The sequence below is a fragment of the Cnephaeus nilssonii genome (genome assembly GCF_951640355.1).
Source record: "Cnephaeus nilssonii genome assembly, chromosome: 4".
NCBI lineage: Eukaryota > Metazoa > Chordata > Mammalia > Chiroptera > Vespertilionidae > Cnephaeus > Cnephaeus nilssonii.
Genome location: NC_137075.1, coordinates 99,566,545 through 99,582,826, shown reverse-complemented (window position 1 = coordinate 99,582,826; position 16,282 = coordinate 99,566,545). Strand labels below are relative to the sequence as shown.

Sequence of the window (16,282 nt, the reverse complement as noted above, 5' to 3'; positions counted from 1 at the left end):
ATCTTTTCAGTTGCTCATCTGTAGTGCTCTCTCTTGAAACATAAGATATGCATCCCGTAAGGCAGGTAGAATGTAAGCCCTCCCAGATGCCATTGCGGGAAGGGATCACTTGTATGCTAATGATTCATACAGACAGAGCAAAGCAGATTAGCCCTGAGCAGTACCTAGTTGTCTGACTAATTATATTGACCATAAAACTTAGAAATTAAATAACTGGTTGATCAGCCACTTGGCTCTCCTTTTGACTTGAGTTCTCTCTCTTCCTTTTTAATCCTTTCACTTTCCTTCCTGGGGACATTCCTTCATCACACCTTCATAGCTTGCCCTTCAGAGCCATAGCCATTGAGTGAGTGTTTGGGCAAAGGCCTGGTGCTTACTGGGAGCAAATGCTGCCTGTCAGCACGGATGCAGAAACCCCATGTAAGATTGCAGTTTCTTTTGTCTTCTGTCAGCCATGCGACTGCCCTCCCATTATCACAAATCCTTTCAATGCTGTAGGAGAGCATGCCCTGGGGCCAGGCTAACGGATTCCTGTCACAGAAACCAGGCTGTAGCTTCAGTTTGGTGTCTCCAGAGTTTTAGATGCAGGCATACTATAACTCATGGGGCCAGATGGCTAAGCCATAGGCTTTCCTGGAACTATGGGGGTGAGAGAAGATGGACTTCACACATGCCTCCCCCACCAACAACTCACTTGGTCTTCAATATTTATTTACATAGTCATGTGATTTATAGGTGCCTTAAGAAGTTCAAACAATTGTAGTAACAAATTGAAATTTTTATCCATGTTTTACAGTGGAAACCACTGCAAAATATGGATAAAAATCATTGCCTTCTTTCTCATTGATCTACTCCCAACAGTCCATAAAACTTCTCAACTGGTCAATATGAACAGCTTCTTCCAAAATTTGGAAGCATAATGTAAGTAACTGATTGTATTAACAAATGTTTTTATAACTTTTTCAAGCACATTGAAAAAGCCCATCTTTCAAAATTGCTTAAATATGGAGCATTTGTTCATATTGTTGACTCTCAAAAAATATATATAAGGAAATGAATGGTTTTTTTCTCATTAAAAGGAGCGACTGTATTGAATACACTGTTGGAATCTGCCTGCTGCTAATTTCAATGTTATTTTTCAGAATTAGAGAATATCTTTCATTATAAGGTTTATGATTTTTAAATTAATATATTTGAACTTATAAATAGATATACGTTAGGAAGGAAGACAGGTTTCTTTGTTTGTTTTCTGAGAATTACAGTGAAGAGGGCTTGAAAGAAAGTCTGGGTAGACTGGAGCTGCCCCTGGACATTCTCAGCTGTTCACTGGTTAATGTTAATATGAGAGGAGTAACCCGGCCGGTGTGGCTCAGTGGTTGCGTGTCAACCTATGAACCAGAAGGTCATGGTTCAGTTCCTGGTCAGGGCACATTTCTTGGTTGTAGGCTTGATCCCCAGTGCAGGAGGTAGCCTATCAATGATTCTCTCTCATCATTTATGTTTCTGTCTCTCCCTCTCCCTTCCTTTCTGAAATCAATAAAAATATATTTCAACAAAACAAAATGAGAGGAGTAGACCTTTGATTTTGGTTGATGATCCTCATGTGACCTAAGTTAAACTGTTTTTAATTCCTTGAGTATTTAACCAAAAGTGTGTGTGTCCTGGCTGGTATGGCTCAGTGGTTTAGCATCGACCTATGAAGTAGGAGGTCCCTGGTTTGTGCCCGGGTTGTGGGCTCAATCCCCAGTGTGGGGCATGCAGGAGGCAGCCGATCAATGATTCTCTCTCATCATTGACGTTTCCATTCCTCTCCCTTCCTCTCTGAAATCAATAAAAATATATATATATATTTTTAAAAAGGTATGTGTCAGAATTCTTGGAGAGACACTTAAATACAAGATGGGGCAAAAGTAGGCTTACAGTTGTGAGTACGTGAAACACAAAGTTTACTATTGTATTTATTAATTATTAGTTATTGTGTTACTTCCCATACGAACAACTGTAATCTTCCTTTTGCCCCACCCTGTACGCATCCCTGTGCCTGCCTCAGAAATGCCAGCTGGGTGGTTCTGGGCAGGACCTGAGAGCCTTATTTTCTAGTTTGTGCAGTGATTCTCAGCCCACCCTCACTGAGACACTTCCTGGGTCTTATTTACTGGTGTCTTGGCTTACACTGGACTTCAGAAAGCCTCTGCCATTCGTCAGACAGGGTTTTCATTGGTCTTAATAGACATTTGATTCTTTTTAGATTAGCTGATAACTGCAAATTTGTGATATTCATATGAGATGGAAAATTGCTTTGTCAAACTCAGTCTGTTGTGAGACCATAGCAGAGAAGGGTTTAGAAGTACATTTACAGCAATGCCACTCCTAGATAAATACTCCAGAGAATTGAAAGCAGGTGTTCAAACAAAAACTTGTGCATGAATGGTCATAACAGCACCATTCACAACAGCCAAAAGATGGACACAATCTAAGTGTCTGTCGGCTGACAGCTAGGTAAGCAAAATGTGGTGCCGCCGTAAATGGAATAGCATTCAGCCATAAAAAGGAATGAAGCACTGACACATGCTACAGCAAGGATGGACCTTGAAAACATTATGCTGAGTGCAAGAAGCCGGAAACAAAGACCACACATTATATGATTCCACTTATAGGAAAATACCCCACCTAGACAAATCTATAGAGGCAGAAGGCAGATTCGTAGTTTCCAGGGTCTGAAAGGACAAGGAATGGGACTCACGACTTAAAAGGGTTTGGGGTTTCAGTGAGAATGTTCTAGAACCAGGGAATGGTGATGATTGCACAACACTGTGAATGTACTAAATGCCGTTAGTGTATACACTTGAAATGGTTAAAATGGTGATCTTAATGTTATGTGAATTTTATTACACTTCGAAATACATACAAAAAAGTCCATTTCTTGACTGAGTTTGTATGTAAAAGTTCGAGTCTTCTTTCGGGCCCCTTTTCTTCCTTTCCTTCCTTTAATTCTGAGTTCATTTGATAGTTACCAGCAGTTTTTAAGCATTTAAACTGCAAGCTAAATGCAACCTTCATGCAAAAAATAAAAGGTATAGCCCAGCTGGCGTGGCTCAGTGGTTGAGCCTCGACCTATGAACTAGGAGGTCACAGTTCAATTCCAGCCAGGGCACATGCCCGGGTTGCGGGCTCGATGCCCATTGCGGGGCGTGCAAGAGGCAGCTGATCAATGATTCTCTCTCATCATTGATGTTTCTATCTCTCTCTCTCCCTTCTTCTCTGAAATCAGTAAAAACATATTTTTAAAAAATAAAAAAAATGAAAGGTATGATAGATATTGGTGATCTTGCTGATAATTTCTCATATTTAATCTTTCTTTCTGAACTTCATTTGAGCTCTCAGTGAGTGCAAGCAGACATCCTTTCTCATCCGTAGGGCACTGTGAGGTGATGGGTGCCTTTAGAATGTGCACACATCAAAACCTACTTTAAAGGTCTCTCTGGAAGGTTACTGCCCCGAGGGAATTGAGATCTAGTAGTGAGCAAGCAAACTGTGCAGGGCGGAAGCTTTTGTAATTTTAGAATCCCTCCATCTCCAGAAGATGAAGGTCCTTGTGCATTTTTTCCCTTTAGCATCCTTTTTTGCTCAGCTGCCGGGAGTGCAGGTAATTTTTGCCCATCGATGCTCCCAGCAGAAGTCATTAGCTATATGACTGCAGTGAGTCAAAGTGAAACTAGAGCGGAAGGTTTAGGAAAACAGTTCAGGAATCGTTTAGGTCCTGGAAATTGTGTTCTTAAGAGAGCTTTACAGATGGCTCAGTTGGGGATGATAGGAGTGCTTTAATTTCACATTTTTATAGACAGTTAAAGCCAATGAGTCTTACTTGAGAATAATCAAGAAAATTTGCCTTTACACGGTGATGATCAGAAACCACTAAGCTAGTTTTTTGGTTGCGTTGAAGTTTCCTTGTGGCATTTTGAGAGATTTCACATGGATGAAAGCCTAGCAGAGGTCTCCTCTGGAACATATTATTTAAAAAGGCTCCTTCTCAGGGGAGATCGGCATCCTTTGTCTGCATCCTGCAGAGTGCTGAGGCCTCCTGGAAAACCTGCCGGTGGACGTTTCTTTTGCCACCTCTGGCTGATCACGGGCCACCTGCCCAACTGAGGTGCAATGCTTCTGTTTTCAGAAGGGTTTTTTCTTTCTTCTTTTTTTGTTTTTACCTTTCCTCTTTTTTTTGTCATTGGAAACAAACTAATATGCATTAGTCAACAAAATACACTGAGTGGCCGATTATTATGGTCTCTGAATGCATAATAATCTGGCCACTCAGTGTGTGTATGTATATATATTAGAGGCCCGGTGCATGAATTCATGCATGGGTGGGGTCCGGCCAGCCTGGCCAGGGGGAGGGGACATGGGTGGTTGGCCGGCCTGCCTACTGGTCAAACTCCTGTTGAGGGGACAATTTGCATATTAGCCTTTTATTATATAGGATATACACTGAGTGGCCAGATTATTATGCGTTCAGAGATCATAATAATCTGGCCACTCAGTGTACTTCTTAGTAGAAGCCACATGCTCCTCCCCCCATACATCATACTGGGCTGCTCTGGGAGGTGGAGCTGGAGTTTGGAGAAGGTAGTAATCTGCATCTAATTCAGGAGGAACAGGCATTCCTGGGTTTTCACAGTGCGGAAAGAGATGCCTGTCCAACGTTGGACAAAGGCCTCTCTTGATCATTAGCCATACTCCCCACTTTGCCTTCTCCATTGCAAAGGCCCAGGGTCACCGAGAACAGGGCTCTCAGGAGTGGGGTCCCAGGGTGGGGCCATGTAGACCAGCCCGTGGCATTCTAGAAAGGAAGATGGTCTAAAAATCTATGCTGGACGTCATCTTATCATCAAAGAAGAGACTTTTTTCAGGGATAACATCACCTAGGTGGAGTAGTGGCTTTTTGCCAAGTGTGGGCTTTAGCAGGCATCATTTGGGAGGTGATGAAAATATTTGTAGTTCACCTGTTATTTATAAGGGTTTTTGAAAAAGAGCTTAACTAAAAGTTTCAGTTGTAAAATAGGGTTAGTGTTCCAGAGTGCAAACGAGGCAGGCAGCATTTGAAGGGCATGAACTTATTTTTTTTAATTGTCCAAATATCTCAGTGTATCCTGTCTTCGTTTTGTCATCAACTGATATAATCTCATCCAAATATTTCATTATGAGTCTTGGAAGAGTGCATAATACAAAGTGATGACTGGAAAATATTTAGTAGATGAGTGAATGAATGATACAAACCGATTCATGGCTATGCCTTTGCTCCTTTGTGTTCCCAGACAATAGCGAGGCAGTTGGCAGAGATCTTGTTGCGGGGTATGTGTGAACAGAGCTACTGGAACCCTCTGGAGGACCCGCCATGCCAGTCGCCTCTGGACGACCCTCTCCGAAAAGGAGCCAACACAAAAACCTACACCCTCAGTCGGAAAGCCCGCGTCTACTCAGGAGAGAAGTATGGGAGCTGACTCCTCATTTATATATGAGGGAATGGGAGGGAAACTTTGGCAAAATTCAAGGATGAGTAGAAGTTCAAGGGCAGATATTTTTCCCCTGAAAGAAAACCCGATGAATAAGTCTCACTGACCAATTTAAGCGAGGTACCTCATTATTTCTCACACTTTCAGCAAACGTCTGTACACTGGTGAGGGAAATGCTCTCATCTCAGCCATTGCTATTGGTCTTTGAATTCTCAGTCCATTTATCAGAAGAACCCCAGCGTTGAATGCAGTCAGTGACAAAGCTAGTGTAAAGCCAGCAAGTTAACTTTTTACTTTTCTTCAATTTCTTCATCTTTTTGTTAAAATTGTTTTAAACTGAATTAGCTATATGAAGGAGAATTAATGTGCAAGTGATTGGAAGATAATGTCTCCTTAGAACTTCTTGGTTATATTAAGTTTTAAATTTGGGACTCAATTGCCTGTGAGGATAATGGGCTAGTGAACCACTGTAGCCTCTACCTGGGTCTCCCCAGGCCAGGAAAGGAGGGGAAGGAGGGAGAGAGACCGTGAGAAGGGCGAGGAGGCAGGAATGATGTGGACTTATTCTTGACTTTTCCCTCAGAGCCTTTACTTCCCATCTTTGCCTGTTCTTAGACGGACAAAGCATGATGGCATTTCACAATCTCTCCATGAAGGAAAGGGAACATGTATAAATAAAGAGGGAAACCCTCTCTGGCTGTTGTCAAATTAGAAAAATGGCCGAGAGATTGCAGGTCTCAGAGAAAGCACCAATAATGACGGTTGGGGGGGGGGGGAATGGGGGGTTGGGAGATGGGGACTAGATTCTTACTACACATGTACCTTCTGAAAGTGGTTATTGCACTATCAGGGGACAGCTTTTCTCAAAGCACCTGTCTCTTAGTCCTCTTAAGCATCTCTCTCCCTCATCATCTTGATCAGTTTGCCTTTCTTGTACAAATTCAGACAAGTGAGCATGTTCTTAACGTTTTCCCTGGGCTTATTTCAATTTCATTTTTATCCTCCTTTTTTCATGGCCTTGTTGAGCCATGAGTTTGCCTAATTCATAGCCTGTTTATTCCTTAGTCCTTATCTGGATTCATAGAACATGTGTTCTTGCAATTCCCAAACTCACTTTAAAATGCTGACCCCTTTTTATGAACTATTTAGAGGTAGATTTGGGTTCATTTTGAACGTGATATTTATATCTTAAAAATAGACCCTACTTTTTTTTTTCTGCTTTAGATGCTTCTTAGTAAACAGGCATATAAGGTGCCGGGTATATTGAGGAAGTCAGTTCTTGCTCCCTGCCCAGATCCAGTTGGACAGATGGAGGACAGACGGAGGGAGCGCGCTCTGTTTGGGTGCTGCTCCAGTGTGGCCTCACCCCTCGAAGGCAGAAAGCTCACGGTGCTGGCACTTCCTTATTTCCTAAGCCACGGAGACTCTGTCACTCTTCTAACAGCAGCCTCCCCATCTGTACAGGGAGAATTGTGGAGGCAACATGCAGATATAGAAAATGCAGTTACTAGGTAAAGGAACCATCTTCATACCAGGACTGGTTACTGAGTCACATGTTTCATTTCAGACAGATACACACATGTGGGGCTTTTTAAACCATTTTGTTGAGATGTAATTCACATACTATATGTACCATTCACTTATTTAAACTGTACTGTTCAGTGGCTTTTAATATAGTCATATAGTTGTGCTTACATGACCACAATCAATTTTACAACATTTTCATGTGCAAGTGATTGGAAGGTGATCAGCCAAAATCAGCCCAGAACCCCTACACACCTTCCTTTGCATTTGAATTTTGGAGTCGGTTCACTTCTGTAAAGAAAAATGCAACTGAAATTTTGACAGGAATTTCATTGAATCTGTAGATCAATTTGATAAGTATTGCCATCTTAACATTATTAAGACTTCTGATCCATGAACATCAATTTCTTTCTATTTATTTAGGTTTTCTTTAATTGCTTTCAACAATTTGTAGTTTTCAGAGTATAAAGTTTGTACTTCTTTTGTTAAACTTATTTCTAAATTGATTGTGTGTGTGTGTGTGTGTGTGTGTGTGTGTGTGTGTGTGTATGCATGTAATTTTTTTATGCAATAGTGAGTTGAATTATTTTCTTAATTTCATTTTTGGGTTGATTCTATTGATTTTCTGTATAGCACAATCTTGCTGAATATTCACTAGTTCTAATAGTTTTTAGATTCCTGAGGATTTTTTATACACAAGATTATGTCATCTGCAAATAGAGATTAGTTTTGCATCTTTCTTTCTAATCTGGATGTCTTTTATTCCATTTTCTTTCCTAATTGCCCAGGCTAGGACCTCCAGTACAATGTTGAATAGAAGTGACAAGAGTGAACATCCTTCTATTGGTCCTGATCTTAGGAGGTGAAAAGCATCCATTCTTTCACCATTAAGTTTGTTGTTAGCTATGGGTTTTCATAGATGCCCTTTGTCAGGTTGAGGAAGATTCCTTCTATTACTAGTTTGAATTTTTTGGGATTTTTTCATGAAAGGGTGTTTTAAATTCATCAAATGCTTTTTCTGCATACATTGAGATAATTGTATGGGTTTTGTTCTCTATTCTCTTGATGTGATGTGATGTGATGTGATGTGATGTGATGTGATGTGATGTGATATATTACATTAATTGACTTTCAGATATTAAACCAATTTTGGATTCTTGGGTAAATCGCACTCATCATGGTATATACTTCTTTTATTTATTGCCAAGCTTGACTTGCTAGTTTAGAGAGGTGATGAAAAAATTAGTTGAGGACTTTTACATCAATATTCATAAAATGCATTGCTCTGTAGTTTTCTTGTGATATTTTTGTCTAGTTTTAGTATTAGGCTAATACTGGCCTTATAGAATGAGTTGGGGAGTATTCCTTTTTCTACTTTTTTAAAGAGTTGTGGAGAAGTGGTATTAATTGTTTTTTAAATGTTTGGTAGAATTCACCAGTGAAGCCATCTAAGCTTTTGTTTGTGGGAAGGTTTTCATTATAACTTCAGTCTCTTTACTTGTTATAGGTCTATTAAGACTTTCTATTTCTTCTTGAGTCAGTTTTAGTAGTTTTTGTCTTTTTACAATTTTGCTCATTTCATCTAAGATATCTAATTTTCTGGCATACCATTGGTCATAATATACCCTTATATATTTTTTATTTCTACAAGGTTGGTATAGTTGTGTCTTATCTTTCACTTCTCATTTTAGTGATTTGAGTTTTTTCTCTCTCTTTTGGGTCAGTATAGCTAAAGTTTTTATCAAATTTTGCTGATCTTCTTGAAGAACCAACTTTTGGTTTTGTTTATTTTTTTTAATTGTGTATCTACTCTTTTTTTCATTTATGTCTGTACTATTTCTTATTCCTTCAGTTATCACCATCCATTTTTAACTTTCTAGTTTTGCATGTTCACAATCCTACTTCTGATTTATTAGTAAAGAGAGAAAAGCTGTTGGGTTATTTTTGTCTTGGGGCTTCTATATGACCAAGGCAGGACTCTCTCATCAGTCAGTTCTCAAAAGGACATTATCACCAGTTCACTTGAGTACAAAGCAAACTTTAGTGGCACAGATCCTAAAACATGGTGCATTTTCACCACGTGAACGCATGCATGTAATTAGCATCCTGATCAAGAAATAAACATTGCCAGAACTCAAAAAGCCCTTTTTATACCCTCTCCCAATGACTACCCCTACCCAAGGGTGACTCTATCCAGACTTCTATCACAAGAATCAGTCTGGTTCATTTTTGAAACGTATATTAAACTTTTAGCTTAACTTCTTTTGTCTAATATTATATTTGAGAGATTTACCCATATTTTTGCATATAGTAAGAGTTTGTTTTCATTGCTGCATAGTATCCACTTTATTAATATACTCCAATATATTGATTTATTCTACTTGTAATGGACTTTTGAGTTGTTTCTCATTTGGGGCCAAGAAGACTAGTGCTATGAACATTCTCATATGTGTTTCTTAGTGCACATATGTGTGTATTTCAGTCAGGTATATCTTTCCTTTCATTGTATTCCTCCTTATAAAAAGTGTTTGAGGTGGCTTAGATAATTAAATGCATATTAGACTTCATAATTAGCAGAAAATAAAGAATGCAATTAAAAGCCATTATTCTGCCAGGAAGTGAATGATAAAAAGATTTATGGAAAGCTAGGAGGGCCAGATATTTTGCTTAACTTTTTTGTAGGCCTAGGAGGAGAAGGTAGTGATCACGGAGTACTAAATAGAGGTCTGAACCTCCTGGTAGCCGTGTAGAGGTTTGGGGTAAGTATGAAGACACTGTTTTAAGTATAAAGATAAGGGATATGAAGGGTCAGGAAAATTACATAATGGTGGAACCGAAGCTGTGTGAGCGACCTACATGCCCGTACCAGTGATCGAACTCCTAACCTGGGTATGTGTAACCTGTCATCGAACCTGCCACCTTTTTGGTATGTCTGTAGTGTGTCTTTTCTGGAGGAGGGATTATTTCCGATCATCTAAAAAATTCAGTTGTTTGTTGTTTTGTTCATGATTTTTACAAATTCTTGTTTTGGGATAACCAGTGCTATTGGAGGTATTTGTAACTATTTTCTTGCATTTCCCGGGCTCTCTTTTTGCTCTTTGGATAGCTTCTTTTGGTGCATAGAAGATGCTAAAGAAAAACATCACTTATTTGTCATGGTTTTGCTTGGGAAGAGATTGCCGCTGTCTCCTGAGCTCTCGGCCCACCTTCGTGCAGAGGCCCGTCCTCTCACCAGGAGCACAAAGCCCTTGTGCAAGGCCAGGCGCTGTGCAGGACTCACCCGGTCCACCCACGGCACAGCTCAGCGGGCTGGGGCTGATCTGAGTGAAGGGCCCTTTTGTCTTTGTTATGAAGGAATTTTGACCTAGTGGATTGACAGGAAAGGGAAGAATTATGTAGAAGCCTATGTAACCTCCAGATTGGATCAGCTGATCCCTCATAATCAAGAGGTACTCTCCATGCTTCATTTAAATATTTTCCTCTCTCGGAACCTCATCCTTCCGCACAAACCCAGGGCTGACGGTATCGTAGGCCTTGCGTATTTGACAGACAGTGCAACTCGGGGTGGGGCTGGAGGTGGGGCTGCAGCCATCCTTGGCCTTGATTTTTCAGCTTGTATCTGGCCGGCTGTGGATCAAAGGCAGTTTTCTCCAGGAATTCCCCAGAATTCCTTTAGCCAGGCGTAGTAAAATTGTAAAGACACCATTGCTGGACCTGGGAGCTGATGTCATTATTTACAAATCAACTTTCTCTTGGGTGAGAGGTGCTCAAGGCCCTCCTCACACCTAAATAGAGTTGCTTTGACACCTGGAAGGTGCCCTTGACCTCAGGACATCCGCCCTGTCATTAGCTGTAGAATAGCTAGATGACATGCATCTGGATCAAGTTGGATTAATTTCTTCTGTACTGTTGCTTCTACCACATACAGTGCCGTTTTTCAGAAAGGGCTGTTATCCTCTGAGAGTAATCATGACTACTGTTTATAAATGAGGGTTCTCGCCCTTATTCCCTGTGTCGTCTGTAAAATCAGGTAAGGAGGTGGTAAATTCATCTAAAGTACTGAAAGAGCAACTTGCCTGAAGGTCAGCCCATGAGGTAGTCATGTGGCCAAGACTAGACCGCAGCCTGCCCGCTCTGAGCCCAGCAGCCCTGCATTGCCGCCTCCTCTGTCAGCCCCCCATCCAGCTCCCAGAGCTGGTCCTCACTGCCCACTGATCCCCATTTGCTCCCTGCCCCTTTTTACCCCCCACTCTGCCCTTCAATCAACTTCCTCTGAGGTCTGAGCACCCCCGCATCGCCCCTGAACTCTGGGCCCCAAGAAGAGAATGTCACAAAAGAGACGTTCCCAACAATTTTGACTTTGAACTCTGAGTTCCATACTTTCCTGAACAGGGAAGAGGGAAGGAATGGCCAGAAATGGGTCTAGAGAATTTATAGTTATTGAGAGAGCATTCCAGTGTGTCATTTTTTCAGGCATGCCTCTTAAAATTACCCTTCCTCCCTCCCTGCCCCCACTTCTCCCACCAGCCCCGAGAGCTTTGCAGCTCCTGGGTCTCCATCTTGCCTGGCTCCAAAGGAAGGGTAGAGGAAGTGGAATTAAAATCAATGTGCTACTTGTTAGCAGCTCTGGTAAAAATAACAACCGCGCATTTAAGCAGTCTGGATGGCTCAAGTGGAATTTGGGGATTACCCATGGCTGAATTGGCTGGTGTTAAATCACAATTAGCATGGGCTCTCTCTCTTCAGTTAGTCTGGACAATGCAGGACTGGCTAGCTATGAAAAATGCTTAATGATCCCATATAAGCACAAGCCAGGATATCAGGAAATGGTCGCTGAGTGGACACACACACACACACACACACACACGCACGCACACCACACTCCTGATTCAAAGCCTGTAGGCTCTGTATCTGAGTTTAAGGAGGAAAAAGTATTCCATCTTCTCAAATCCCAGATCACCTCAAGCTACCTCTTTAAGGACGGCACTGCCGATTCCAGAATCTTGCTCTTTGTTTCCTAAAAGTTAGCTTTTTCCTAAAAGTTTAGCCCTACAAGAGCAATAGGAACGATTCCACAGGTGGTTTTCTTACCTGTAGGGAAGTCAGACTTGTGAAGAGTACAAGGCACTATACTTTTTCTGTCTTGCTTTTTATGGTCCTTTGATAAATATAAAAGTTGCCAACTCTTCAAAGAGAGCAAGTATTTATAATAATTTGGAAAACTTTTTGTTTTGCCATGATGTGTGTGTGTGTGTGTGTGTGTGTGTGTGTGTGTGTGAATCATTTCATCTCTTAAGTTAAATGATAGTAGTGTTACCCCCGAGAGGATAAATTTAGTTTTTATTTAGTCCTCTCCAAAACATCCAGGAGGTTTTTACTAACCAAGTTCATCTTTATTGCACTCCTCTTCCAATCCATGAAAAAGAGTTGAGTTTGGCCCAGTTGTAACACCCAGTTCTACTCAAAGGATTTTAGAGCTTCAGATCAGGGCGGGGAATGCTGTATGTGTTTTTAAATGCTCAAAGCATAAAATGTAGGATATAGAGAATGCATATTTGGGTTCTGTTTGGTTTTTATTGTTCTCTATTCCTGAGCAACATTGTGCTTAAGAGCTTTTTATAAAATCCAAGATGTTAGAGTTCAGCCAAATTCCATAAAACTGATTAATAAGACAGCTAGATCTTGCATGCCACCCCATAATAAAACACGTGGTTAAGTAAGATAGCTCACTACACTCTTACAGAATTCTAGAAATTATTCAAACTCTAAAATTCCTTCCAATCTCTTATTTCAACTTAAGGACAATATAAGATATGCCAGTTAGCAAGAAAGAGGTAAAAAAGCCTACTGTAATCACACCTCCAGAACGGGTTTAGGAGAATGCTGTGAAGATAATGTCAGTTTGTAGCAATCTAAATTTCTGCTTCTATCACGAGCTTACTGTTATTTGGACTTTCAAATTGGTTTTTACAACTTTACTTCACCCTGCTGCCTGCTATTAAAATGTATAGTTAGAACGTACAAATTCCATAGATTACCATAGAAATAAGCAAATTAATTCAAGTGTCCAGATTATACACTGCTGTCCATGGGTTCTATATAAAAATCTTAAAGCTTTTTAGCATTTTGTCCTGCTCATAGTCAAGGATTTTGTGTTATTTTGAGATTGCCCTATATCAAAGCTGGTTTTCTTTATACAGCATTTTTTGCCCTCAAGAAAATACTGAAGAAGCCCTGTTGTTATTGCTGATTAGTGAATCTATGGTAAGTAGAATGTGTTTTTACATTTTTTTCCTCCCCTATTCCTGTAGTCCCTTTTTTGATATGGCTACTCCACCAGTACAGTGACCCTTTTCCTTGGGAGAAAATAGATGGGATACCTGGGTGGGAAGACACAGTAGAGGCTTAAAAGGAGGGATGCTTCTTACTTCTTGGACTGGGTAGCACATTCCTTGGTCACCCCGGAGCATGGAGCTTCTCCTCCCCTAGCAATTAGTAGGCATCTGAGTTTATTCCTTTATCCACCAAGTATTGCTGGAACACTAACACAAGCATATACTATAGGTAAACTGGCTAGCCATGAAATGACCGAAATGACCATCAAAGATCCTGGCCAGGGAAAGAAGCCCCCAAGGGTAACCTTCCCGGGCCTTCTCGATTTGCCGTGGAGGGAGGGAGAGTTTGGAGAGCAATCACTTGTGTGTTTGAACCTCTGGTTTTCGGATGAAATTGCCTGGGCCTCTACACAGGCCCCTTCCCCAATCTCCCACTGCTCCCGGGCACTGCACGCCCAGCCGGGAGGGTTCACTCCTGTCACGGGCTCTGCTGCTGGGAGGGCGCTTTTGCCAGACCCTGAATTCCTCTGAGGTGTTTTCTTCGTGTTTGGCCCGGACATCACATTTCAGGTCTGGAATTTCCTTGCTCATCGTTTATTGGGTTTCCACTCTGTATATCTTCAGGCGGGACAGCCCTGGCTTGCATCTTTCAGGAGTGATACGGGTTATAGTAGTTACACCTTGGCAAGCCACTGTGTGTGCCCAGCCCCTGAGCAGAACGGCCAACGCCTGGGACTTGAAAGGACCTAGAGGTCCTCATGTCCGTTCACTCATTTTACACGTGGGGAACCCGAGGCCCAGAACAGGCACCTGGATTCACCGTGCAGTGGTCTCCCCGGTAGATCGGACATGGTACTGTCCCCTCCCACATCCCGCACCGCACCTGGCAGGCGGGAGTCCAGGGGAGGAGCAAAAGGAATCCTAGCCGAAGCGAGAGAAGTGTTTCCTTCTCGCCCAAGCACACCGTTTAAAGGGAGGTCTGAAAGGCACTCAGGTGAGAAAGGCTTAGACATGAGCAGGAGAATGTGCGTGTGCCACGTGTCGGAGGGAGGGGTCAGGAGGGTCGGACTTGGTCTGGGAGGACAGCTTCCTTGCCTTAATTCAAAGCTTTGGGTTTTCTTGTTCTGTGCAATGGCCCAGAGATGTTTACGAGAGCAAGACTGCTTGAGTTACCACTTCTCTCTACTTGGAAGCTCTTTGACGTCATTGGCCTGCCTTCCTCCGGAGGAAACAGGCTGCCCCGTTGGCTCATCTTTCCCTCACTGTCAGCTGGTAACTTAGCACGGTGTCATTTCACTCTCTCCGCTGCCTCGGCGCAGTCGGGGAAGGCACACATGTGGACGGCCTGGCACCCGCATTCGGTGACAGGTCTCCCTGTGCTTTGTCATCAGTTCTTCGATGGGGGCCAGCTCGCGTGGCCTCCTCGCCGACACTCCTGCGCCCGAAGCTGGACTCTTCACAACTTAGCAGTCAGTTTCCTTGGGGCAAACCTGGTTGGTTACATTGGAAAAGTCCTGGAAGCGTGGTGACCACACATTTTAGGTTTCTGGGACGGTTCTGATGGAAAATATTGAGTTCCATTGTCAATCATGTATTCGTTTGGAATCTGGAAAACACGGCCCCCTCTCTAAAATGCTGTGTCTTGGGAATGATGGCTCCATCTCTCCTGCTCCTTCACTGAAGTGCGAGGAACTCATAGGCTCAAAATGGAGATCCCTCTGAGACAATCAGATCTGTCTCTGTGGTATTTAATTTCCGGAAATCCCTCCAGGGGCTGGTGAAATCCAGTGACTTCAATAAATATGAAGGATGAGGTTCCCAACCAAAATGATTCTGTCCCCCCTTGGCAAGCCACTGTGTGTGCCCAGCACCCGAGCAGCATGGCCAACGCCTGGGACTTGAGAGGACCTAGAGGTCCCCATGTCCATTCACTCCGTGATTATGTAGGTAGAAACCTAAATGAAGTTGCTTTTGGAAGTCCCTTTTTCGTGTTCCTTGACTCCTTGATTTTTCTGTTTTGGGACAGAAAAAGAATGGGCTCAATTTCAGGACCAAAAAGAATTGCTGTGTGTTTTTTTCAGTACTTGAGAAAATTGTATTTTTTGTTGGTTCTGACTTTATCTTAGAAGCATAATTTGTCCATTGTCTCTCCACCTACAAGAACTCATTGGGAATTGTACTGCTTTCTTGCCTCAGATGAGTTTTCCCCAGGAGAAAGGAGTCATTGGGACTACTAGTCTATTTGCACAACCGACACTGGCACAGTACTCTGGGATCTTTATTATTTGTGGATCAGTTTAAGGTTCTGTATTCAAAAGAAAACCATAGACTTCCTCTAAAAATTAAAAAAAAAAAAAGAATGCATTTGGCATAACTTGAAAATTTCTCTTAAATAGCATTTTGTTTTGTTCTTTTCCCGGCATTGGTCTCAACATGGAGCATTTATAGCAAATAAGTAAAATGAGACCACTTACAGCAAGCCCTGTTTTCCTCCCGCGCTTCTTTTGTTGCCTTAAAAGCCACTCCTAACAAGAAAAATTTAAGGATAAAACCTTCAGAATCAGGCTGTTTCCATAGGCGATGACTCACTTTGAAGGACGTGGCCTGACTTATATATTCTTATTTGTCTTTGACATTTAGGAGCGAGGAGTTTTGAAGTGAGTGAGTGCTGATGGGTGGCTAAAAGCAAATGCCCCGGACTCACAAAAAGAAACCCTCTTACCTCATTAGTGAGAGAGAAGGTGCGCGTGGTCCTTCTGAATGTCAGGCAGGAAGACAGACATCAGCCTGCCCGGACAAGCGGCCCGCCATCTTGTGTGACCACTTTCACAGGAAGAGCTGGGGGTCTCTTTTCGTGCTCCCAGGGACGGGTAGATCTGGAGACTTCTGGTAGTTAGCAGGGGAGAAAGACAG

The 16,282-nt window shown here is 42.1% G+C and overlaps 1 protein-coding gene across 4 annotated transcripts in view; it reads left to right on the top strand.

The window, feature by feature from the left end:
• Positions 1–16,282, top strand: part of TTC7B (tetratricopeptide repeat domain 7B) — a 193,559-nt gene that overhangs the window by 76,726 nt on the left and 100,551 nt on the right. For all 4 annotated transcript variants that reach the window (XM_079768075.1, XM_079768072.1, XM_079768073.1 and 1 more), the window contains exons 7-8: positions 5,313–5,485; positions 13,235–13,298. In XM_079768075.1, the coding sequence (XP_079624201.1) occupies positions 5,313–5,485; positions 13,235–13,298 (237 nt within the window). The remainder of the gene's footprint in view (positions 1–5,312; positions 5,486–13,234; positions 13,299–16,282) is intronic.